This window comes from Ranitomeya variabilis, chromosome 6, assembly GCF_051348905.1.
Source record: "Ranitomeya variabilis isolate aRanVar5 chromosome 6, aRanVar5.hap1, whole genome shotgun sequence".
NCBI lineage: Eukaryota > Metazoa > Chordata > Amphibia > Anura > Dendrobatidae > Ranitomeya > Ranitomeya variabilis.
The window spans coordinates 402,367,383-402,393,081 of NC_135237.1; the positions used below are offsets into that span (position 1 = coordinate 402,367,383).

The 25,699-nt window shown below is 46.1% G+C and overlaps 1 protein-coding gene across 3 annotated transcripts in view; it reads right to left on the reverse strand.

Annotated features, from left to right (window-relative positions):
• GNAL (G protein subunit alpha L) overlaps positions 1–25,699 on the reverse strand; it is a 336,050-nt gene that overhangs the window by 179,757 nt on the left and 130,594 nt on the right. Inside the window, exons 1-2 of one of the 3 annotated variants that reach the window (XM_077270175.1) lie at positions 1,616–1,839; positions 1,123–1,521 (exon numbers count right to left, since the gene is read on the reverse strand). The exons of 1 other annotated variant lie outside the window; for it this stretch is intronic. In XM_077270175.1, the coding sequence (XP_077126290.1) occupies positions 1,123–1,261 (139 nt within the window). In that variant the 5' untranslated portion in view covers positions 1,262–1,521; positions 1,616–1,839. Of the gene's footprint in view, positions 1–1,122; positions 1,840–25,699 lie in introns of those variants that run through there. One more of the 3 variants, XM_077270174.1, reaches the window with a different exon arrangement.

The window sequence follows — 25,699 nt, forward strand, 5'->3', positions numbered from 1 at the left end:
GTCTTCATGGAATCACGGCAGTCTATGGCCATCAGGCCCGATGCAGTCACCCCTCCAGTTTATGGTAGCAATCATGCATATATGTTGTATAGGAATCAGACCCCCGACCCCATAGGGGGCACAGACCTGGGCGATCAAACAGTCCTGGCTTCTAAAGGCAGATAAAATATATATTCATTCTAGGTAGTGGTCGATAGATCTGAGACACAGAACGCTCGCCTGAAAGAGGGAGGCACTGGTGGAGGTGTACAGATAGGTGACACACACATAGGTGCAGATGGATATTCATATGGATGCATACACATAGCTGCCATGTAGGCCAGCTGCCGATGCCTGCCCCCACTCTGCTCCCTGCACCTGCCCCCCAACCTGCCGCGGGTGCCTGCACCCCCCCGACCTGCTCCTGGTACCTGCCCCCCAACCTGCCACGGGTGCCTGCACCCCCCCGCCCTGCTCCTGGTACCTGCCCCCCAACCTGATGCGGGTGCCTGCACCCCCCCCCCACCCTGCTCCTGGTACCTGCCTCCCCCCACCCTGCTCCTGATGCTTGCACCCCCCACCCTGCTCTCGGTACCTGCCCCCCCTACCCTGCTCCTGGTACCTGCCCCCAACCTGCCACGGGTGCCTGCACCCCCCTACCCTGCTCCTGGTACCTACCTCCCCCCATCGAGCCACTGATGCCTGCCCCCCACCCTGCTCCTGGTACCTGCCCCCCTCATCAAGCCGCCAATGCCTGCCCCCTACCCTGTGCCTGGTACCTGCCCCCACACCCTGCTCCCAATGCCTGCCCCCGTCACCAAGCAGCCGATGCCTGCCCCCTACCCTGTGCCTGGTACCTGCCCCCCTCACCAAGCCGCCAATGCCTGCCCCCTACCCTGTACCTGACCCCCACACCCTGCTCCCAGTGCCTGTCCCCCCCCCCCGACCTGCTCCTGGTACCTGTCCCCCCAACCGAGCCGCCGATGCCTCCCCCCTCCTTGCTCCCACTGTCTGTCTCCCCCCAAACTGAATGCCTCCCCTCCTCCTGGTGCCAGACCCCCCACCCCCCCCTGCTCCCGGTGCTTCCCCCCTGCCCCCGGTGCCTGCCCCCCTGCCCCCGGTGCTGCCCCCGCGGCCTCTCACCCAGCAGCAGCAGCCGGTGTGTGGCTTTGTAGGCCAGCCGCTCCTTCTGCAGCTGCTTCTCGATCTTCTTGTTGGCCTCTCGCTGCGCCTTCTCATCTATGCGCTGATCCTCCGTCTTGCTGTTGCCCAGGCAGCCCATGTCTGCGCTCGGATCCTGCGGATGTCGCTCCTAGAAGAAAGGCGCAGCACGGCGGCCTCCCCCGAGCTCTAGGTTATATTCCTGCGACGGGAAGACCGCCGCTAAAAATAGTCCCGGAGCCCGTGTGCTCGCAGCCGTGCGCTGGCGTCGGTCCTCCGGTGCTGCACCCGCTCTCCCCTCCTGGCTCCGCTCCTCCAGGTGTCAGCAGTGCCGGGGACACATCACGTCGCATGAAGGGAAGGAGTATAAAAGAGGGGAGTCTATAAATAACACAAAAGAGGGAGAGGAGAGGGGGAGAGAAAAGCTCCTCCTGGAAACCAGCCTAATGCCGCTCTCCCTCCCTCATACACAAACCTTCTATTTCTCCGCAAATTTCGGGCTATTTTTGTCTCTCCGGCTCAGTGCTGCCACCACCGGCAAGACGAGGAAGCACGCACCGCGGAGGCCACTCCCCCTAGCATGCACATGTACACACGCAGCCCCTCGGAGAAGGATGCGCCGTGTACTGTATATGCAGCACATAGAGCATGCTGGGCTTCCCTCGTCTTCCTCCCATCCACCGACCGCCGCTGCCGCTTCCTCCTCTGCAGTAACCCTTTCTGTACAGGACAGCTCTGCACCCGCTTATCTGAGAGCCGTGGACCGCATACAAGCGACATCTAGTGGCTGAATCTAGGCACTGCAGGTCTGCTCTGGGCAGGGCACTGTGAGCCTGGAACCATATTCTATATACTACAGAAAATATAGAAACACTGCCTGTAGGGAACAGTACATAATGGGCACTGTACAGCATCACTGCCTATAGGGAACAGTACATAATAGGCACTGTACAGCAACACTGCCTATAGGGGAAAGTACATAATGGGCACTGTACAGCAACACTGCCTATAGGGGAAAGTACATAATGGGCACTGTACAGCAACACTGCCTATAGGGAACAGTACATACTGGGCACTGCACAGCAACACTGCCTATAGGGGAAAGTACATAATGGGCACTGTACAGCAACAGTGCCTATAGGGGAAAGTACATAATGGGCACTGTACAGCAACACTGCCTGTAGGCAACAGTACATAATGGGCACTGTACAGCAACAGTGCCTATAGGGGAAAGTACATAATGGGCACTGTACAGCAACACTGCCTATAGGGAACAGTACATAATGGGCACTGTACAGCATCACTGCCTATAGGGAACAGTACATAATAGGCACTGTACAGCAACACTGCCTATAGGGGAAAGTACATAATGGGCACTGTACAGCAACACTGCCTATAGGGGAAAGTACATACTGGGCACTGTACAGCAACACTGCCTATAGGGAACAGTACATACTGGGCACTGCACAGCAACACTGCCTATAGGGAACAGTACATAAAGGGCACTGTACAGCAACACTGCCTATAGGGAACAGTACATACTGGGCACTGCACAGCAACACTGCTTATAGGGAAAAGTACATACTGGGCACTGTACATCAACACTGCCTATAGGGAACAGTACATAATGGGCACTGTACAGCAACACTACATATAGGGAAAAGTACATAATAGGCACTGTACAGCAACACTGCCTATAGGGAAAAGTACATAATAGGCACTGTACAGCAACACTGCCTATAGGGGAAAGTACATAATGGGCACTGTACAGCAACACTGCCTATAGGGAACAGTACATAATGGGCACTGTACAGCAACACTGCCTATAGGGAACAGTACATAATAGGCACTGTACAGCAACACTGCCTATAGGGGAAAGTACATAATGGGCACTGTACAGCAACACTGCCTATAGGGAACAGAACATAATGGGCACTGTACAGCAACACTGCCTATAGGGAACAGTACATAATAGGCACTGTACAGCAACACTGCCTATAGGGGAAAGTACATAATGGGCACTGTACAGCAACACTACATATAGGGAAAAGTACATAATGGGCACTGTACAGCAACACTGCCTATAGGGGAAAGTACATAATAGGCACTGTACAGCAACACTGCCTATAGGGAACAGTACATAATAGGCACAGTACAGCAACACTGCCTATAGGGGAAAGTACATAATGGGCACTGTACAGCAACACTGCCTATAGGGAACAGTACATAATGGGCACTGTACAGCAACACTGCCTATAGGGAACAGTACATAATGGGCACTGTACAGCAACACTACATATAGGGAAAAGTACATAATAGGCACTGTACAGCAACACTGCCTATAGGGGAAAGTACATAATGGGCACTGTACAGCAACACTGCCTATAGGGAACAGTACATAATGGGCACTGTACAGCAACACTGCCTATAGGGAACAGTACATAATGGGCACTGTACAGCAACACTACATATAGGGAAAAGTACATAATAGGCACTGTACAGCAACACTGCCTATAGGGGAAAGTACATAATGGGCACTGTACAGCAACACTGCCTATAGGGAAAAGTACATAATAGGCACTGTACAGCAACACTGCCTATAGGGGAAAGTACATAATGGGCACTGTACAGCAACACTGCCTATAGGGAACAGTACATAATGGGCACTGTACAGCAACACTGCCTATAGGGAACAGTACATAATAGGCACTGTACAGCAACACTGCCTATAGGGGAAAGTACATAATGGGCACTGTACAGCAACACTGCCTATAGGGAACAGTACATAATGGGCACTGTACAGCAACACTGCCTATAGGGAACAGTACATAATAGGCACTGTACAGCAACACTGCCTATAGGGGAAAGTACATAATGGGCACTGTACAGCGACACTGCCTATAGGGGAAAGTACATAATGGGCACTGTACAGCAACACTACATATAGGGAAAAGTACATAATGGGCACTGTACAGCAACACTGCCCATAGGGGAAAGTACATAATGGGCACTGTACAGCAACACTGCCTATAGGGAACAGTACATAATGGGCACTGTACAGCAACACTGCCTATAGGGAACAGTACATAATGGGCACTGTACAGCAACACTGCCTATAGGGAACAGTACATAATGGGCACTGTACAGCAACACTGCCTATAGGGAAAAGTACATAATGGGCACTGTACAGCAACACTGCATATAGGAGAAAGTACATACTGGGCACTGTACAGCAACACTGCCTATAGGAGAAAGTACATACTGGGCACTGCACAGCAACACTGCTTATAGGGAAAAGTACATAATGGGCACTGTACAGCAACACTGCCCATAGGGAAAAGTACATAATGGGCACTGTACAGCAACACTGCCTATAGGGAACAGTACATAATGGGCACCGCACAGCAACACTGCCTATAGGAGAAAGTACATACTGGGCACTGCACAGCAACACTGCTTATAGGGAAAAGTACATAATGGGCACTGTACAGCAACACTGCCTATAGGGAACAGTACATAATGGGCACTGTACAGCAACACTGCCTATGGGGAAAAGTACATAATGGGCACTGTACAGCAACACTACCTATAGGGAAAAGTACATACTGGGCACTGTACAGGAACACTGCCTATAGGGAAAAGTACATACTGGGCACTGTACAGCAACACTGCCTATAGGGAAAAGTACATAATGGGCACTGTACAGCAACACTACCTATAGGGAACAGTACATAATGGGCACTGTATAGCAACACTGCCTATAGGGAAAAGTACATAATGGGCACTGCACAGCAACACTGCCTATAGGGACCAGTACATAATGGGCACTGTACAGCAACACTGCCTATAGGAGAAAGTACATACTGGGCACTGTACAGCAACACTGCCTATAGGGAAAAGTACATAATGGGCACTGCACAGCAACACTGCTTATAGGGAAAAGTACATAATGGGCACTGTACAGCAACACTGCCTATAGGGAAAAGTACATACTGGGCACTGTACAGCAAAACTGCCGATAGGGAAAAGTACATAATGGGCACCGTACAGCAACACTGCCTATAGGGAAAAGTACATACTGGGCACTGTTTAGCAACACTGCCTATAGGGAAAAGTACATAATGGGCATTGTACAGCAACACTGCCTATAGGGAACAGTACATACTGGGCACTGTACAGCAACACTGCCTATAGGGAACAGTACATACTGGGCACTGTACAGCAACACTGCCTATAGGGAAAAGTACATAATGGGCACTGTACAGCAACACTGCCTATAGGGAACAGTACATAATGGGCACTGTACAGCAACACTGCCTATAGGGAACAGTACATAATGGGCACTGTACAGCAACACTGCCTATAGGGAACAGTACATAATGGGCACTGTACAGCAACACTGCTTATAGGGAAAAGTACATAATGGGCACTGTACAGCAACACTGCCTATAGGAGAAAGTACATACTGGGCACTGTACAGCAACACTGCCTATAGGAGAAAGTACATACTGGGCACTGCACAGCAACACTGCTTATAGGGAAAAGTACATAATGGGCACTGTACAGCAACACTGCCCATAGGGAAAAGTACATAATGGGCACTGTACAGCAACACTGCCTATAGGGAACAGTACATAATGGGCACCGCATAGCAACACTGCCTATAGGAGAAAGTACATACTGGCCACTGCACAGCAACACTGCTTATAGGGAAAAGTACATAATGGGCACTGTACAGCAACACTGCCTATAGGGAACAGTACATAATGGGCACTGTACAGCAACACTGCCTATAGGGAACAGTACATAATGGGCACTGTACAGCAACACTGCCTATGGGGAAAAGTACATAATGGGCACTGTACAGCAACACTACCTATAGGGAAAAGTACATAATGGGCACTGCACAGCAACACTGCCTATAGGGAACAGTACATAATTGGCACTGTACAGCAACACTGCCTATAGGGGAAAGTACATAATGGGCACTGTACAGCAACACTGCCTATAGGGAACAGTACATAAAGGGCACTGTACAGCAACACTGCCTATAGGGAACAGTACATAATGGGCACTGTACAGCAACACTGCCTATAGGGAACAGTACATAATGGGCACTGTACAGCAACACTGCCTATAGGGAACAGTACATAATAGGCACTGTACAGCAACACTGCCTATAGGGGAAAGTACATAATGGGCACTGTACAGCAACACTACATATAGGGAAAAGTACATAATAGGCACTGTACAGCAACACTGCCTATAGGGGAAAGTACATAATGGGCACTGTACAGCAACACTGCCTATAGGGGAAAGTACATAATGGGCACTGTACAGCAACACTACATATAGGGAAAAGTACATAATGGGCACTGTACAGCAACACTGCCTATAGGGGAAAGTACATAATGGGCACTGTACAGCAACACTGCCTATAGGGAACAGTACATAAAGGGCACTGTACAGCAACACTGCCTATAGGGAACAGTACATAATGGGCACTGTACAGCAACACTGCCTATAGGGAACAGTACATAATGGGCACTGTACAGCAACACTGCCTATAGGAGAAAGTACATACTGGGCACTGTACAGCAACACTGCCTATAGGAGAAAGTACATACTGGGTACTGCACAGCAACACTGCTTATAGGGAAAAGTACATAATGGGCACTGTACAGCAACACTGCCTATAGGAGAAAGTACATACTGGGCACTGTACAGCAACACTACCTATATGGAACAGTACATAATGGGCACTGTACAGCAACACTGCCTATAGGGAACAGTACATAATGGGCACTGTACAGCAACACTGCCTATAGGGAACAGTACATAATGGGCACTGTACAGCAACACTGCCTATAGGGAACAGTACATAATGGGCACTGTACAGCAACACTGCCTATAGGGAAAAGTACATAATGGGCACTGTACAGCAACACTGCCTATAGGAGAAAGTACATACTGGGCACTGTACAGCAACACTGCCTATAGGAGAAAGTACATACTGGGCACTGCACAGCAACACTGCTTATAGGGAAAAGTACATAATGGGCACTGTACAGCAACACTGCCCATAGGGAAAAGTACATAATGGGCACTGTACAGCAACACTGCCTATAGGGAACAGTACATAATGGGCACCGCACAGCAACATTGCCTATAGGAGAAAGTACATACTGGCCAATGCACAGCAACACTGCTTATAGGGAAAAGTACATAATGGGCACTGTACAGCAACACTGCCTATAGGGAACAGTACATAATGGGCACTGTACAGCAACACTGCCTATAGGGAACAGTACATAATGGGCACTGTACAGCAACACTGCCTATGGGGAAAAGTACATAATGGGCACTGTACAGCAACACTACCTATAGGGAAAAGTACATAATGGGCACTGTATAGCAACACTGCCTATAGGGAAAAGTACATAATGGGCACTGCACAGCAACACTGCCTATAGGGAACAGTACATAATGGGCACTGTACAGCAACACTGCCTATAGGAGAAAGTACATACTGGGCACTGTACAGCAACACTGCCTATATGGAAAAGTACATAATGGGCACTGCACAGCAACACTGCTTATAGGGAAAAGTACATAATGGGCACTGTACAGCAACACTGCCTATAGGGAAAAGTACATAATGGGCACGCTACAGCAACACTGCCTATAGGGAAAAGTACATACTGGGTACTGTACAGCAACGCTGCCTATAGGAAAAAGAACATAATGGGCACTGAACAGCAACACCGACTATAGGGTGAAGTACATAATGGGCACTGTACAGCAACACTGCCTATAGGGAAAAGTACATACTGGGCACTGTACAGCAACACTGCCTATAGGGAAAAGTACATATCGGGTACTGTACAGCAAAACTGTCTATAGGGAAAAGTACATAATGGCCACTGTACAGCAACACTGCCTATAGGGGAAAGTACATAATGGGCACTGTACAGCAACACTGCCTATAGGGAACAGTACATAATGGGCACTGTACAGCAACACTGCCTATAGGGAACAGTACATAATAGGCACTGTACAGCAACACTGCCTATAGGGGAAAGTACATAATGGGCACTGTACAGCAACACTACATATAGGGAAAAGTACATAATAGGCACTGTACAGCAACACTGCCTATAGGGGAAAGTACATAATGGGCACTGTACAGCAACACTGCCTATAGGGGAAAGTACATAATGGGCACTGTACAGCAACACTACATATAGGGAAAAGTACATAATGGGCACTGTACAGCAACACTGCCTATAGGGGAAAGTACATAATGGGCACTGTACAGCAACACTGCCTATAGGGAACAGTACATAATGGGTACTGTACAGCAACACTGCCTATAGGGAACAGTACATAATGGGTACTGTACAGCAACACTGCCTATAGGGAACAGTACATAATGGACACTGTACAGCAACACTGCCTATAGGAGAAAGTACATACTGGGCACTGTACAGCAACACTGCCTATAGGAGAAAGTACATACTGGGCACTGCACAGCAACACTGCTTATAGGGAAAAGTACATAATGGGCACTGCACAGCAACACTGCCTATAGGAGAAAGTACATACTGGGCACTGTACAGCAACACTACCTATAGGGAACAGTACATAATCGGCACTGTACAGCAACACTGCCTATAGGGAACAGTACATAATGGGCACTGTACAGCAACACTGCCTATAGGGAACAGTACATAATGGGCACTGTACAGCAACACTGCCTATAGGGAACAGTACATAATGGGCACTGTACAGCAACACTGCCTATAGGGAACAGTACATAATGGGCACTGTACAGCAACACTGCCTATAGGGAAAAGTACATAATGGGCACTGTACAGCAACACTGCCTATAGGAGAAAGTACATACTGGGCACTGTACAGCAACACTGCCTATAGGAGAAAGTACATACTGGGCACTGCACAGCAACACTGCTTATAGGGAAAAGTACATAATGAGCACTGTACAGCAACACTGCCCATAGGGAAAAGTAAATAATGGGCACTGTACAGCAACACTGCCTATAGGGAACAGTAAATAATGGGCACCGCACAGCAACACTGCCTATAGGAGAAAGTACATACTGGGCACTGCACAGCAACACTGCTTATAGGGAAAAGTACATAATGGGCACTGTACAGCAACACTGCCTATAGGGAACAGTACATAATGGGCACTGTACAGCAACACTGCCTATGGGGAAAAGTACATAATGGGCACTGTACAGCAACACTACCTATAGGGAAAAGTACATACTGGGCACTGTACAGCAACACTGCCTATAGGGAAAAGTACATACTGGGCACTGTACAGCAACACTGCCTATAGGGAAAAGTACATAATGGGCACTGTACAGCAACACTACCTATAGGGAACAGTACATAATGGGCACTGTATAGCAACACTGCCTATAGGGAAAAGTACATAATGGGCACTGCACAGCAACACTGCCTATAGGGAAAAGTACATACTGGGCACTGTACAGCAACACTGCCGATAGGGAAAAGTACATAATGGGCACTGTACAGCAACACTGCCTATAGGGAAAAGTACATACTGGGCAATGTACAGCAACACTGCCTATAGGAAACAATACATACTGGGCACTGTACAGCAACACTGACTATAGGGAAAAGTACATAATAGGCACTGTACAGCAACACTGCCTATAGGGGAAAGTACATAATGGGCACTGTACAGCAACACTGCCTATAGGGAAAAGTACATAATGGGCACTGTACAGCAACACTGCCTATAGGGAAAAGTACATAATGGGCACTGTACAGCAACACTGCCTATAGGGAAAAGTACATAATTGGCACTGTACAGCAACACTGCCTATAGGGAAAAGTACATAATGGGCACGCTACAGCAACACTGCCTATAGGGAAAAGTACATACTGGGTACTGTACAGCAACGCTGCCTATAGGAAAAAGAACATAATGGGCACTGTACAGCAACACCGACTATAGGGTGAAATACATAATGGGCACTGTACAGCAACACTGCCTATAGGGAAAAGTACATACTGGGCACTGTACAGCAACACTGCCTATAGGGAAAAGTACATATCGGGTACTGTACAGCAAAACTGTCTATAGGGAAAAGTACATAATGGCCACTGTACAGCAACACTGCCTATAGGGGAAAGTACATAATGGGCACTGCACAGCAACACTGCCTATAGGGGAAAGTACATAGTGGGCACTGTACAGCAACACTACCTATAGGGAACAGTACATACTGTGCACTGTACAGCAACACTGCCTATAGGAAAAAGTACATAATGGGCACTGTACAGCAACACTGCCTATAGGGGAAAGTACATAATGGACACTATACAGCAACACTGCCTATAGGGAAAAGTACATACTGGGCACTGTACAGCAAAACTGCCGATAGGGAAAAGTACATAATGGGCACTGTACAGCAACACTGCCTATAGGGAAAAGTACATAATGGGCACTGCACAGCAACACTGCCTATATGGGAAAGTACATAATGGGCACTGTACAGCAACACTGCCTATAGGGGAAAGTACATAATGGGCACTGCACAGCAACACTGCGTATAGGGGAAGTACAGAATGGGCACTGTACAGCAACACTGCCTATAGGGAAAAGTACAGAATGGGCACTGTACAGCAACACTGCCTATAGGGAAAAATACACACTGGGTACTGTACAGCAAAACTGCCTATAGGGGAATGTACATACTGAGTACTACACAGCAAAACTGCTTATACAGTTGTGGCCAAAAGTATTGACACCCCTGCAATTCTGTCAGATAATACTCAGTTTCTTCCTGAAAATGATTGCAAACACAAATTCTTTGGTATTATTATCTTCATTTAATTTGTCTTAAATGAAAAAAAAAACACAAAAAGAATTGTCCTAAAGCCAAATTGGATATGATTCCACACCAAACATAAAAAAGGGGTGGACAAAAGTATTGGCACTGTTCGAAAAATCATGTGATGCTTCTCTAATTTGTGTAATTAACAGCACCTGTAACTTACCTGTGGCACCTAACAGGTGTTGGCAATAACTAAATCACACTTGCAGGCAGTTGACATGGATTAAAGTTGACTCCACCTCTGTCCTGTGTCCTTGTGTGTACCACATTGAGCATGGAGAAAAGAAAGAAGACCAAAGAACTGTCTGAGGACTTGAGAAACCAAATTGTGAAGAAGCATGAGCAATCTCAAGGCTACAAGTCCATCTCCAAAGACCTGAATGTTCCTGTGTCTACCGTGCGCAGTGTCATCAAGAAGTTTAAAGCCCATGGCACTGTGGCTAACCTCCCTAGATGTGGACGGAAAAGAAAAATTGACAAGAGATTTCAACGCAAGATTGTGCGGATGTTGGATAAAGAACCTCGACTAACATCCAAACAAGTTCAAGCTGCCCTTTAGTCCGAGAGTACAACAGTGTCAACCCGTACTATCCGTCGGCGTCTGAATGAAAAGGGACTGTATGGTAGGAGACCCAGGAAGACCCCACTTCTTACCCCGAGACATAAAAAAGCCAGGCTGGATTTTGCCAAAACTTACCTGAAAAACCCTAAAACGTTTTGGAAGAATGTTCTCTGGTCAGATGAGACAAAAGTAGAGCTGTTTGGGCAAAGGCATCAACAGAGTTTACAGGAGAAAAAAAGAGGCATTCAAAGAAAAGAACACGGTCCCTACAGTCAAACATGGCGGAGGTTCCCTGATGTTTTGGGGTTGCTTTGCTGCCTCTGGCACTGGACTGCTTGACCGTGTGCATGGCATTATGAAGTCTGAAGACTACCAACAAATTTTGCAGCATAATGTAGGGCCCAGTGGGAGAAAGCTGGGTCTCCCTCAGAGGTCATGGGTCTTCCAGCAGGACAATGACCCAAAACACACTTCAAAAAGCACTAGAAAATGGTTTGAGAGAAAGCACTGGAGACTTCTAAGGTGGCCAGCAATGAGTCCAGACCTGAATCCCATAGAACACCTGTGGAGAGATCTAAAATGGCAGTTTGGAGAAGGCACCCTTCAAATATCAGGGACCTGGAGCAGTTTGCCAAAGAAGAATGGTCTAAAATTCCAGCAGAGCATTGTAAGAAACTCATTGATGGTTACCGGAAGCGGTTGGTCGCAGTTATTTTGGCTAAAGGTTGTGCAACCAAGTATTAGGCTGAGGGTGCCAATACTTTTGTCTGGCCCATTTTTGGAGTTTTGTGTGAAATGATCAATGTTTTGCTTTTTGCTTCATTCTCTTTTGTGTTTTTTCATTTAAGACAACTTAAATGAAGATAATAATACCAAAGAATTTGTGATGGCAATCATTTTCAGGAAGAAACTGAGTACTATCTGAGAGAATTGCAGGGGTGTCAATACTTTTGGCCACAACTGTAGGGTAAAGTACAACATGGGTACTGTTCAGCAACACTCCCTATAGGGAAAAGTACATACTGGGCACTGTACAGCAACACTGCCTATAGGGGAAAGTACATAATGGACACTATACAGCAACACTGCCTATAGGGAAAAGTACATACTGGGCACTGTACAGCAAAACTGCCTATAAGGGAAAGTACATCATGGGTACTGTACAGCAAAACTGCCAAGAGGAAAGTACATAATGGGTACCATACAGGACATCTAGAAAACGGCATAATGGATATAGAAACTACAGCAAAATGGCCTAGTGCATGATGGGTACTATATAATAAGAGTTACATAAAAACTGCCCACAGAAAGTCCACACTGGATACAATACAACACTATATATATATATATATATATATATATATATATATATATATATATATATATATATATATATATATATATATATTGCAGTGACCCACGTTACAGCTAGGGGGCGCTGTGTGTGCACTTCAAGATGCGCTTGGGGGCATAAATGTGATGAGATAAAGTCCGGCAGGTGTATAAATGGCCGGTGTGTGTGTTGCAGAGGAAGACACTCTGCGCTGTCAGTCTGAAGTTAAGTTGGTGTGCTGGGACCTGTAGTCCCACAAGTGATTGCGTAATGCTAATGGGAGACTGGCGGGGCTAGTTATGAGAGATGGGAGGGTCAAACTAGCCACACACACCCACACTCCCACCCAGGGGAGTGGTTACAGGTATATAATGTGACCAGGGTGTGGGTCACATGTTCCGGTGTGGTTCTTGTATATAGATCCGTTTGCTCCAAGTGCAAGGTCCTGGATGGTCGGTGTTGGAGTCTCCTGGCATTGGAGAAGTCCTGCAAGCACCTGAGACTGTGGACCTAGTGGATGGTCAGTGTTGGATTCTCCTGGCATTGGAGTGGAGTCCTGGAAGCACTGTAGAGTGAGTCCTGCAATAGCCTGTGTGTTGGATTATCCTGAAGTGGGCTGGAGTCCTGGAAGCACTGCTGAGGCTATGGACTGAATGCTCGAGGGTGTGTGATTGTCCTGGGATGGGCTGGAGTCCTGCAAGCACCTGGTAAGAGTGTGAGTCCTGGAATGGTCAGAGTATTGGATTGTCTGCGGATGGACTGGAGTCCTGTAAGCACTTGGGTAGATCATGGATTGATGGCCTGTGTGTTGGAAGGGCCTGTGTTTGGACTTCCTGGAAGCGCATGGAAAGGCTGCATGTACAGAGCCTGAGACGGTTTCTGTGTTGGGGAAACTACAGTTCCTACTGTGGATCTGGACTATCCGAGGGCCCTGGGCACAAGGACGGTGATCCCAGTGAGGCAGTTTTCCTGTGAACCAGCACTGGCAGGAGTCAGGGTGTGGAGCCGAAGCTCCTGAGAGGTAACCCCTGGTATGGGAAAAAACCTGTGATATACGGCAGAGACGTATCTGCTATTCGAACAGACTGTCAGGGTTTAATATGTCCCGTTGATGCATGTAATTAACTGTGCAGTCACCTGTTATGGAGAGAAAAGACGTGACTACCGAATGTTGTGTAAAGCCACACGTGTTAAAGTAACAGACTGTGTGTAACTTGGCTTACGGTGCGGTTTATGCTTTAATAAACCGGAACGGACTTAATTTTTGTGAGAAATCGTGCCTGTATGTGTTATTCCCGTGCAAAGCGAGTGTTCCCCAAGACCCGAAGTAAGGGAAATGCTAATAAAAATATATATATATATATATTTATATTATTTCTTACAGACAAGACACTGTATGGGAAATAAACTGCTTAGGCTATGTGCACACGTTAAGTATTTGGTGAGCAAATTCCTGCATCTCTTGGCGGGAAAAATGCAGTTTAAGGCTGGAGTCACACACAATGTATAGAAAATCTGTCCGATTTTTGTCTGCCGAGAATTGCACAAATGTTCTCTGTATCCGTATGTCATCCGTGTGCAATGCCAGGACCCGTTTTTTTTTTTTTCTTCCCCAAAAAAGTATCCGCGTGTCTTCCGTATGGTGAGATTTTCTCACACACTTGCAAATAATGGCAGAGTCAATTTCCTGTCACCTTCCCAATGTCTGAGAATTTCTCGCAAGTCACACACATGGTCCGTGTGCTGTGCGATTTATTTATTTATTTTCGCCCTTTCTCGCACCCATAGACTTGCATTGGCGTTTCTCAGCTGAGATACTTGGACAATTGCAGCATGCTGCGATTTCACTCGCAAGTATAATACGGGCGAGAAAAAAAACGGATGATGGGAGTTGCCCCATAGATTAACCCCTTTCTGATATTGGACGTACTATCCCGTCGAGGTGGGGTGGGCCCGTATGACCACCGACAGGATAGTACGTCCAGCGCGATCGGCGGCGCTCACAGGGGAAGCGCGGCCGATCGCGACCGGGTGTCAGCTGATTATCACAGCTGACATCCGGCACTATGTGCCAGGAGCGGTCACGGACAGCCCCCGGCTCATTAACCCCCGGCACACCGCGATCAAACATGATCGCGGTGTGCCGGCGGTACAGGGAAGCATCACGCAGGGAGGGGGCTCCCTGCGGACTTCCCTAAGACCCCCGCAGCAATGCGATGTGATCGCGTTGCTCCGAGGGTCTCTTACCTCCTCCTTGCTGCAGGTGCCCAGATCCAAGATGGCTGCGGCATCCAGGTCCTGCAGGGAGGGAGGTGGCTTACCGAGTGGCTGCTCAGAGCAGGCGCTTGGTAAGCCTGCAGTGCTGTAAATCAGATCGGTGATCTGACAGAGTGCTGTGCAAACTGTCAGATCTCCGATCTGTGATGTCCCCCCTGGGACAAAGTAAAAAAAAAAAAATTTCCACGTAAGTAAAAAATAAAAATAAAAAAAAAATTCCTAAATAAAGAAAAAATATATATATATTATTCCCATACATACATTTCTTTATCTAAATTAAAAAAAATAAAACAATAAAAGTACACATATTTAGTATTGCCGCGTCCGTAACGACCCCACCTATAAAACTATATCACTAGATAACTCCTTCAGTGAACACCGTAGGAAAAAAAACAAGGCAAAAAACAACGCTTTATTATCATACCGTAGAACAAAAAGTGGAATAACACGCGATCAAAAAGACAGATATAAATAACCATGGTACCGCTGAAAACGTCATTTTGTCCCGCAAAAAACGAGCCGCCATACAGAGTCATCAAAGAAAAAATAAAAAAGTTATAGTCCTCAGAATAAAGCCAAAATAATTATTTGTTCTATAAAAGTTTTTATCGTATAAAAGCGCCAAAACATAAAAAAATGATATAAATGAGGTATCGCTGTAATCGTACTGACCCGAAGAATAAAACTGCTTTATCAATTTTACCAAACGCGGAACGGTATAAACGCCTCCCCCAAAAGAAATTCATGAATAGCTGGTTTTTGGTCATTCTGCCTCACAAAAATCGGAATAAAAAGCAATCAAAAACTGTCACGTGTCCGAAAATGTTACCAATAAAAACGTCAACTCGTCCTGCAAAATACAAGACCTCACATGACTCTGTGGACCAAAATATGGAAAAATTATAGGTCTCAAAATGTGGAGACGCAAAAACTTTTTTGCTATAAAAAGCGTCTTTTAGTGTGTGACGGCTGCCAATCATAAAAATCCGCTATAAAAAATGCTATAAAAGTAAATCAAACCCCCCTTCATCACCCCCTTAGTTAGGGAAAAATAATAAAATTAAAAAAAATGTATTTATTTCCATTTTCCGGTTAGGGTTAGGGCTAGGGCTGCGGTTAGGGTTGGGGCTAAAGTTAGGGTTGGGGCTAAAGTTAGGGTTAGGATTACATTTATGGTTGGGATTAGAGTTAGGGGTGTGGTTAGGGTTACCGTTGGGATTAGGGGTGTATTTGGATTAGGGTTTCAGTTAGAATTGGGGAGTTTCCACTGTCTAGGCACATCAGGGGCTCTCCAAACGCGACATGGCGTCCGATCTCAATTCCAGCCAATTCTGTGTTGAAAAAGTAAAACAGTGCTCCTTCCCTTCCGAGCTTTCCCGTGCGCCCAAACAGGGGTTTACCCCAACATATGGGGCATCAGCGTACTCGGGACAAATTGGACAACAACTTTTGGGATCCAAGTTCTCTTGTTACCCTTGGGAAAATATAAATTTGGGGGGCTAAAAATCATTTTTGTTGTTTATTTTCATGGCTCTGCGTTGTAAACTGTAGTGAAACACCTGGGGGTTCAAAGTTCTCACAACACATCTAGATAAGTTCCTTGGGAGGTCTAGTTTCCAATATGGGGTCACTTTTGGGGTTTCTACTGTTTGGGTACATCAGGGGCTCTGCAAATGCAACGTGATGCCTGCAGACCAATCCATCTAAGTCTGCATTCCATATGGCACTCCTTCCCTCCCGAGCTCTGCCATGCGCCCAAACAGTCGTTTACCCTCACATATGGGGTATCGGCGTACTCAGGACAAATTGCACAACAACTTTTGTGGTCTAATTTCTTCTCTTACCCTTGGGAAAATAAAAAAAATTGGGGGCGAAAAGATAATTTTTGTGAAAAAATGATTTATTTTTACGGCTCTGCATTATAAACTTCTGTGAAGCACTTGTTAGGTCAAAATGCTCACCACACATCTAGATAAGTTCCTAAAGGGGTCTACTTTCAAAAATGGTGTCACTTGTGGGGGGTTTCAATGTTTAGGCACATCAGGGGCTCTCCAAACGCAACATGGCGTCCCATCTCAATCCCAGTTAATTTTGCATTGAAAAGTCAAATGGCGCTCCTTTGCTTCCGAGCTCTGCGGTGCGCCCAAACAGTGGTTTACCCCCACATATGGGGTATCGGCGTACTCAGGACAAATTGTACAACAACTTTTGGGGTCCATTTTCTCCTGTTACCCTTGGTAAAATAAAACAAATTGGAGCTGAAATAAATTTTGTGTGTGGGGGGGGGGGAAATATATATAAATTTAAATGTTAATTTTTATTTAAACATTCCAAAAATTCCTGTGAAACACCTGAAGGGTTATTAAATTTCTTGAATGTGGTGTCACACTTGGGTATTTTCTATCATATAGACCCCTCAAAATGACTTCAAATGAGATGTGGTCCCTAAAAAAAAAAAAAATGGTGTTGTAAAAATGAGAAATTGCTGGTCAACTTTTAACCCTTAACTCCCTAACAAAAAAAATTTTGGTTCCTAAATTGTGCTGATGTAAAGAAGGCATGTGGGAAATGTTACCTATTAAGTATTTTGTGTGACATATCTCTGTGATTTAAGGGCATAAAAATTCAAAGCTGGGAAATTGCGAAATTTTCAAAATTTTCGCCAAATTTCCGTTTTTTTCACAAATAAACGCAAGTTATATCGAAGAAATTTTACCACTATCATGAAGTACAATATGTCACGAGAAAACAGTGTCAGAATCGCCAAGTTCCGTTGAAGCATTCCAGAGTTATAAACTCATAAAGGGACAGTGGTCAGAATTGTAAAAATTGGCCCGGTCATTAATGTGTAAACCACCCTTGGGGGTGAAAGGGTTAATATTGGTCTGAGTGCTATGTGATTTTTTTTTTTTTTTTTAAATTGCTTAGCACTTGTCCGTATTACGCTGTAGTGTGACCCCGGCCTAAAATGTGCTTTTTGTTGCATACTTTTCCCCACTCATTAGTATGGGCAATATCAGCAGTAAAAACGCTAAAAAAATTGATAAACTACAGATTTAAATGTGCCAGTCAGAAATAAGCAAAGTGTGCATGGGGAGTTCAGGATTCTCATGCACTTTGCTGGCATCAGGCAACCCTTCAGGTTTTATGTCAAATCTCGGCAGAAAAAACCATGACAAAAACACGAATCTGCAATGTATGCACAGGCCGTTACGGCCACGTTCACATGTTCAGTATTTGGTGAGTTTTTTTACCTCAGTACTTTTCCTCTGATTGTCCTACTCCTGGTTTTGGCTTACAGATACTGAAGTGAAATAGTGACCGGATACTCCAGGTCTGAATGTGGCCTACTAGAGGGGGGGGGGGGGGGGGGGGAAGATGCTGGATACTATGTAAATTAGGTTACTTCCGTTATTTTAGGGTACATGTCCACGGTCAGGATGGCCGGCGGTATCGTCGGAGCGGCGAAGCCGCTTGGCGCTAAGCCCCTCCCCCTTTCTGGGACGCAATGATGCCGGATGTGTTAACTGTACACATCCGGGATCATCGCACCCTCGCATAGCGCCCTGTGATATTCCTTGCGGCGACGCAGCGGACATGCTGCGATCTGAAAAGACGCGCAGCATGTCTGGAGTCGCAGGGAAGTCGTATGCGTGTTTCCACACATAGTGGACACGGGATCTCATAAAATCCCCTCCACTATGCTGGAACATCTGGACGCTGCGTGTTTGACGCTGCAGCTCTGCGCAGCGTCAACAAGCAGCGTTTACTGACCGTGGACACATACCCTTAGTGTTACTTTACAGGCGTTTATCTCGTTTTTGACGCTGGTGGTTTGTTTTGGTTTTTTTTGTCTCTTGTTGCTGTGTCATGCTTTAAATAAAGCTGCTTTGTTTTTGATCCTTCCTGGTATTTGGCTTTGACAAAACTTTACTGCTACAGTCATGTGCAGATTACGCATGGTTTTTAGTGCATTTCTACAGCGGAGCGCAGCATTTTTTACCTCTATTTTTCACATCTAATACAAGTATATGATGAAAATCTGCACAGAGAACTTAGCACACCAGCAAGAGAAATTGACATGTTGCAGATTTTAAACATACACCGCAAGTCAGTTTATGCAGCGTAAAAAAACCCTGTGAAATCTAATATAAATCCCATCCACTTATCCATAACTGTAAGGCTATGTGCACGTTGTAACTGTAGGAGGGCTTGTTTTTGGGTGTGGAGGAATGGGCATATACACCACTGTTTATTATTCTATAAGCTGTGGCCAAAAATTAAGAAATATAAAAAAATGAAGTCTATTTATTTTATAGGCCCTTCATTTTTTTCTTAAGTTCCACTATAATAGAAGCTGCAACAGTATGATTTTATTTTCCAAACCATTACTGACTGTTGGCGTTAGGCCGGGTTCAGGTAAGTTTGAAAAATAATCCAAGTTTCATCCAGAAATCAGACGATTTTCATCCATATTGTCATTTGTGTGTCCATTTTTATATTTGTGTGTATGATTAGTTTTCCTACATCTACATGATCAGTACGGTTTCACAATGGAAATGTATCCATAACAATTGGATGCCACTTGGATGTTCTGTTGGGATCCACCATCTTTTACTCACTCAGACTTGAATGGGAGAGTCTCATCTCAGTCTCAGAATAGAATATTGCATGCTGCGGTTTTTTTTGGTTTTTTTTTCCCCAGACAGTCCGTCTGAAAAAAAAAAAAAAGTCACCTGAACAATGTCACTAGCTTAGATTGGTCAGTGTGCTGTCTGACTTAGGCTATGTGCACACGTTGCGGATTTTGCTGCGGGTCCGCAGCAGCTTTCCATGCGTGTACAGTACAATGTAAACCTATGGAAAACGCAACCCGCAGTGCCCATGCTGCGGAAAAAAAACGCACGGAAACGCTGCGGGTTACATTCTGCAGCATGTCAATTCTTTGTGCGGATTCCGCAGCGGTTTACACCTGCTCCTTTATAGGAATTCGCAGGTGTAAAACCGCAGGTGGAATCCACACAAAATCCGCAAGTAAAACGCAGTACCTTTTATCTGCGGATTTCTCAAATCCGCTGTGGAAAAATCCGCAGAGCTCAAAACTACGTGTGCACATACCCTAAGGGATGAGTCAGGCAGCGTAACTTGGATGAGGATCGCAATGCAATGCTCGGACTGGCAGTCGGCTTTCCTGGCCAGAGCGTGACAACTGCATAGAAATACATGCTGTCACATTTGGGTGGGTAGAGCGGATGGGCAGTCAAGCACTGCGTTGCAATTCTTGTCCGACTTTTCCCTTATACTCAAACAGATTATACAGACTTGTGCTTTCTATCTGAACAAGCCCTTACACGGACCTGCAATAAATTAGGCCATGCCTCTTATACCCATGGCATGCCAGGTGGGAAGGGTGACTTTGTTAGGCTCCTGGTCAGCATGAAGGCAGCTGATGTGCAGGACAAGGGAGCCCCCTCACTCCACCAAGCTCCTTAGATGCTGTGTTCAGAAGACACTGTGGCATCTAAAGGCTAAAACAGTATGGATGAGAGATTCCTCTGATCTGGACTGTTCCAGCAGGAGCTTGGCTGTCACCTACAGATAGGCTCCAGCTATTGATCGCACAGGTAAATTTTTTTTGGACCTGAATGACCCTAATGGCTTCTCTGTATGTTAGGGCGCCATTATGTAGGCCATTTCCGCTATAGAAATTGACATGTTGTGGATCTGAAACACGCAGAGAGAGAAGAAAAAAAAAAAAAAGCACACAGTGGGCATGAGATTTAGAAAAATCTCATCTGCTTTTCTGTAAATACAAGAGTACGTGCATACGTTAAAGTATTTGGTGCAGAAATTTCTGTACTATTTCTCCATCTCTCGGCAGGAAAAATGAAACAGCAAAAAAGCGTGTTTTTCATGCACATTTTCTGCGCTCATTAATATGGGTGAAATTTGCAGCAAAAACGCTGAAAGAATTGACATGCTGCAGAGTTAAAGGGAATCTGTCACCTCAAATTGGCGGGCTATGTAAATACCCTGTGTCCGGTGCGATGTTTAGTCTTCTTTTCTCCACCCCATCCTTCCCTGCTGTCCGCAATATTTTTGTGAATTTGAGTAGGTGTCCTCCTCCCGGAAGTAATTTACTGTGTTCTGGGACCGTGCGAAGGCGCATATGCAGTAATGCTTTTTGGCTTTGCTCGAGTTGGGCAAAGCATACTGCACGTGCGCAAGGCAAGATTGCATTGCGCACGCGCGAACTACGGAGGACACCTACTCAAATTTACAAAAATATTGCGGACAGCGGGGAAGGATGGGGTGGAGAAAAGACGAAACACCGCCCATCGGACCGGACACAGGGCATTTACATAGCCCGCCAATTTGAGGTGACAGATTCCCTTTGAGGGTATGTGCACACGATGCGGAAAACGCTGCGGATCCGCAGCGTTTCCACAGCTGTGGGTCTGCAGCAGTTTCCGATGAGTTTACATTATAATGTAAACCTATGGGAAACAAAACGCTGTGCACATGCTGCGGAAAAAAACGCGTGGAAACGCAGCGGTTTACAATCCGCAGCATGTCACTTCTTCGGATTCCGCAGCGGTTTTACAGCTGCTCCTATAGAAAACCGTAGTTGTAAAACCGCAGTGAAATCCGCAGAAAAACCGCGGTAAATCCGCTATAGATCTGCAGCAAAAACGCAGTGTTTTTGCCCTGCAGATTTATCAAATCTGCTGCGGAAAAATCTGCAGTGGACCATTTTACGTGTGCACATAGCCTAAATCTGCAAGTCACAAATAAGCAACATGTGCATGAGACTTTAGGATTCTCATTCACTTTGCTGGCATCAGGAAACCCTTCAGGCTATCCATGTTGCTACCCATGTTGCGGATTCGTGTACGGATTTTTCAGCATAGATTTTGAAAAATCCGCAGGTAAAACACACTGCGTTTTACCTGCGGATTACCAGCGTTTTTTGTGCGGATTTCACATGCGTTTTAACACCTGCGGATTCCTATTGAGGAACAGGTCTAAAACTCTGCGGAATCCGCACAAAGAATTGACATGCTGCGGAAAATAAACCGCAGCATTTTCGCGTGGTATTTTCCACAGCATGTTCACTGCGGATTTTGTTTTCCATAGGTTTACGTGGTACTGTAAACCAGATGGAAAACTGCTGCGAATCCCCAGGCAAATCCGCAACATGTGCACATACCCTCATTTGTGTCAAATCTGCACTGAAAAGACGCAGCGAAAATTCATGTCTATGTTCACACTTTGCATTTTTGCTGCTTTGTTAGGCTACTTTCACACATCAGGTTTTCAGTGTCAGGCTAAATCCGGCGAATGTTGGAAAAACTGGATCCGGCGCAGATTTTGAAAAACTGATGCGACGGATCAGTTTTTTTTGATGGATCCGGCTAGCCTATCTAGATTATTGGATAAAAAAAAATAAATTTGGAGCATGCTCAGTTTAAAAAAAAAAAAAACGGATCAGGCCGCCGGATCCGCCTTTTTCCGGATCCGGCACCTTCCGGCTCCCATAGGCTTTCATTGTAGCAAACAGCCGGAAGTGCCGGAGACAAAAAACGTTGCAGTAGACTTTTTTTTTTTTTTTTCAGACGCCGGAATCGGAATTTTAGCCGGATCTGGTAAAAACCGGAAGGAACGCTGGGCCATGCGGCGCGATCCGTCGCTAATACAAGTCAATGGGGGGAAAAACCGGTTCCGGTTTTTATTTTTTCCGGTTTTTCTCTAAAGAGCCAGATTTAGCCTGAAGCAAAAAGACGGATGTGTGAAAGTAGCCTAAGGCCAGTCTCGCACGTCCAGACAATTCCGGTACCGGAAAAATCGGTACCGGAGATCTGTGTCCGTGAGCTCACGTGGCACATCAGTGTGGCACACGTGCGGCAGCCGTGTGCCGCCTGAGTACCACACGGACCATGCAGGAGACAGCGCTACAGTAAGCGCTGTCCCCCCTGCGTGTGGTGCTGAAGCCGCCATTCATTTCTTCTCCCAAGCAGAGTTCGCTGGAGAGAAGGAATGAAAATCATGTTTTTTTTGTTTTTAAAATAAAGTCCCTGGTCAGCTCACGTCTCCCACCGGTACCACGTGACCGCTCATACAGGACAAGCTGCGGCGCCGAGAGGAAGCATCGCGGGAGCTGGGTGAGTATTTCAATGCCAGTGGGCGGGCGCACAGGGGGTGGGAGGCGGGAGGTGACCGGGAACTTTAAAAGAAAAAAAACAAAAAAACGATTTTTCATTCCTTCTCTCCAGCGAACGCTGCTGGGGAGAAGGAATGAATGGCGGCTTCAGCGCCACACGCTGGGGACAGCGCTTAACTCTAGCGCTGTCTCCTGCACTGTCCGTGTGGTCCTCAGTCGGCACACGGACAGCATCCGTGTGCGGTACGTGTTTACACGGACCCATTGACTTTAATGGGTCCGTGCGCTCCCATGAACACTGACATGTCTCCGTGTTTTTCAAACGGACACAAGGTCCGTGAAAACACGCTAACATGTGCAGAGACACATTGATTTTAATGTGTCTACGTGAGTCAGTGTCTCCGGTACGTGAGAAAACTGTCACCACACGTACCGGAGCCACTGACGTGTGAAACCGGCCTGATGCAAATTAAAAGCTGCATTTTACAGTACAAGCAAAAGCTATAAGATCACAGAAATCTCATGCACACTTTTTTTTTTTTTTTCCTGACTGAACTGGAAAACTGTGTTTTTGAAACCTACAACATGTCACTATCAGTGTTTTCCCAAGCATAGAAAGCAATGAGTCAGGGTATGTTTCCACGTTCAGGAAACGCTGCGTGTTTGATGCTGCGTAGAGCCGCAGCGTCAAACACGCAGCGTCCAGATGTTACAGCATAGTGGAGGGGATTTCATGAAATTCCGTCTCCACTATGCAGTAAAAGACGCATGCGGCAGACCCGCGGAAACGGACATGCGGCGCGTCTTTTAAGAACGCAGCATGTCCTTACATTGCAGAAACAACGCAAGGACAACGCAGGTGACCTGCCAGTGACCTCAGGTGCAGATTTGGTCAGGATTTTACCTGCATAAAATCCTGACCAAATCCTGAGGCAATCCTGAACGTGGACACATAACCGAAGAGCAAAAATGCAGTGCTGCAGACTTCACCCATTCTAATGAGTGGGGAAAAATCTGCAATACAAAACGCATGGGGGAAAAAAAGCCTCAAAAACATGTGCATTTTATGCTACATTTTTCATGCCAAGAGACACAGAAAACGCACTGAATCCTCAACATGTCCGGTATGTGCCCACAATCAGGAATTGGTGTGGTTTTCACGCTGCGTATTTATGCAGCGTCAAACCTACAGTGGCCAGCTAGAAATCCCATGTCCACTGTGTGTGCATGTGCGCCTGCCGATCACCGGAGGAAACTGACATGAGGCGCGTCTTTCAGGACTGCAGCATGTCAATTTCTCTTGCGGAGAGGAGATGCTAGTCTCTGCAACAGAAAGTTTACCAATAGAAATGTATTGGATGCGGTAAATCTTCACGGTTCAGTGACTAGATCGCAACGTTTTGGACACAGCAATTAATATGCTGCGTCCAGAGCGCTGCTACTTCCGGATCGTGGGAACGTAGACGAAGATGAAGCGCTTTTGAAGCGGCGAAAATACACAGCATCAAAAACTCAACACAAACTCATGGTGGGCACACAGCCTAAGGGCTTATGCACATCACCGTATTTTCAGTCAGAGCGAGATTATTTCGCACTCGAAATAATGTTGTTCTATGGGGCCATGCAAATGAATGAAACTTTCCTTGGACCAAGCCAGTCCGAGGGGAAAAAAATGGCACCATACATGATTTGCATCTGATATTCGCATCACACTCAGCCATGCAAGTCATTGAGTCCGTGGAAAACAGCGGACTGCACTTGGATGACTTTATCATATTATGAACTGACAGAATGGAGAAGATGGAGGATTCTGGTACTGGTGAAGAACACAAACCATTGCCCTTGATTTCCGCGTTTAAAGCTTCCTATATAAATCATTACCCAGGCAATTACTGTTGTTCCTTGTTGCCATGTTTTCATCACCTGATCTGTTTATGAACTAATTTACTACAACAGGGAGCTAACCTGAATGCACAGGTCCCACTCTTAGCAACCGCACTGTTTGTGCTGAAGGCTTTGAAACCATCTTCAGTGGATCTCATACCTACACGTGCCATACTCTTTCTGGCAATTAGCAATACAATACTGTTTGTTTGTTTAGCTTGAAAGGCAACGAGTTCATGCCCACGGCGGTGCCACATGCCCAGAGCCAGGACAATGGCACACTATGCATTTGTCTTCACTTGGAGAGATGCTAATGGGCCACAGGCTGCAAAGGCTTTACACAGGCTCTCCTTCATAAATGCAGCTAGCTTAAACACTATCAATCCATGGACTCCCAACTTACAATGCCAAACATCATCATACAACCAATTATATAAATCATGGACTAG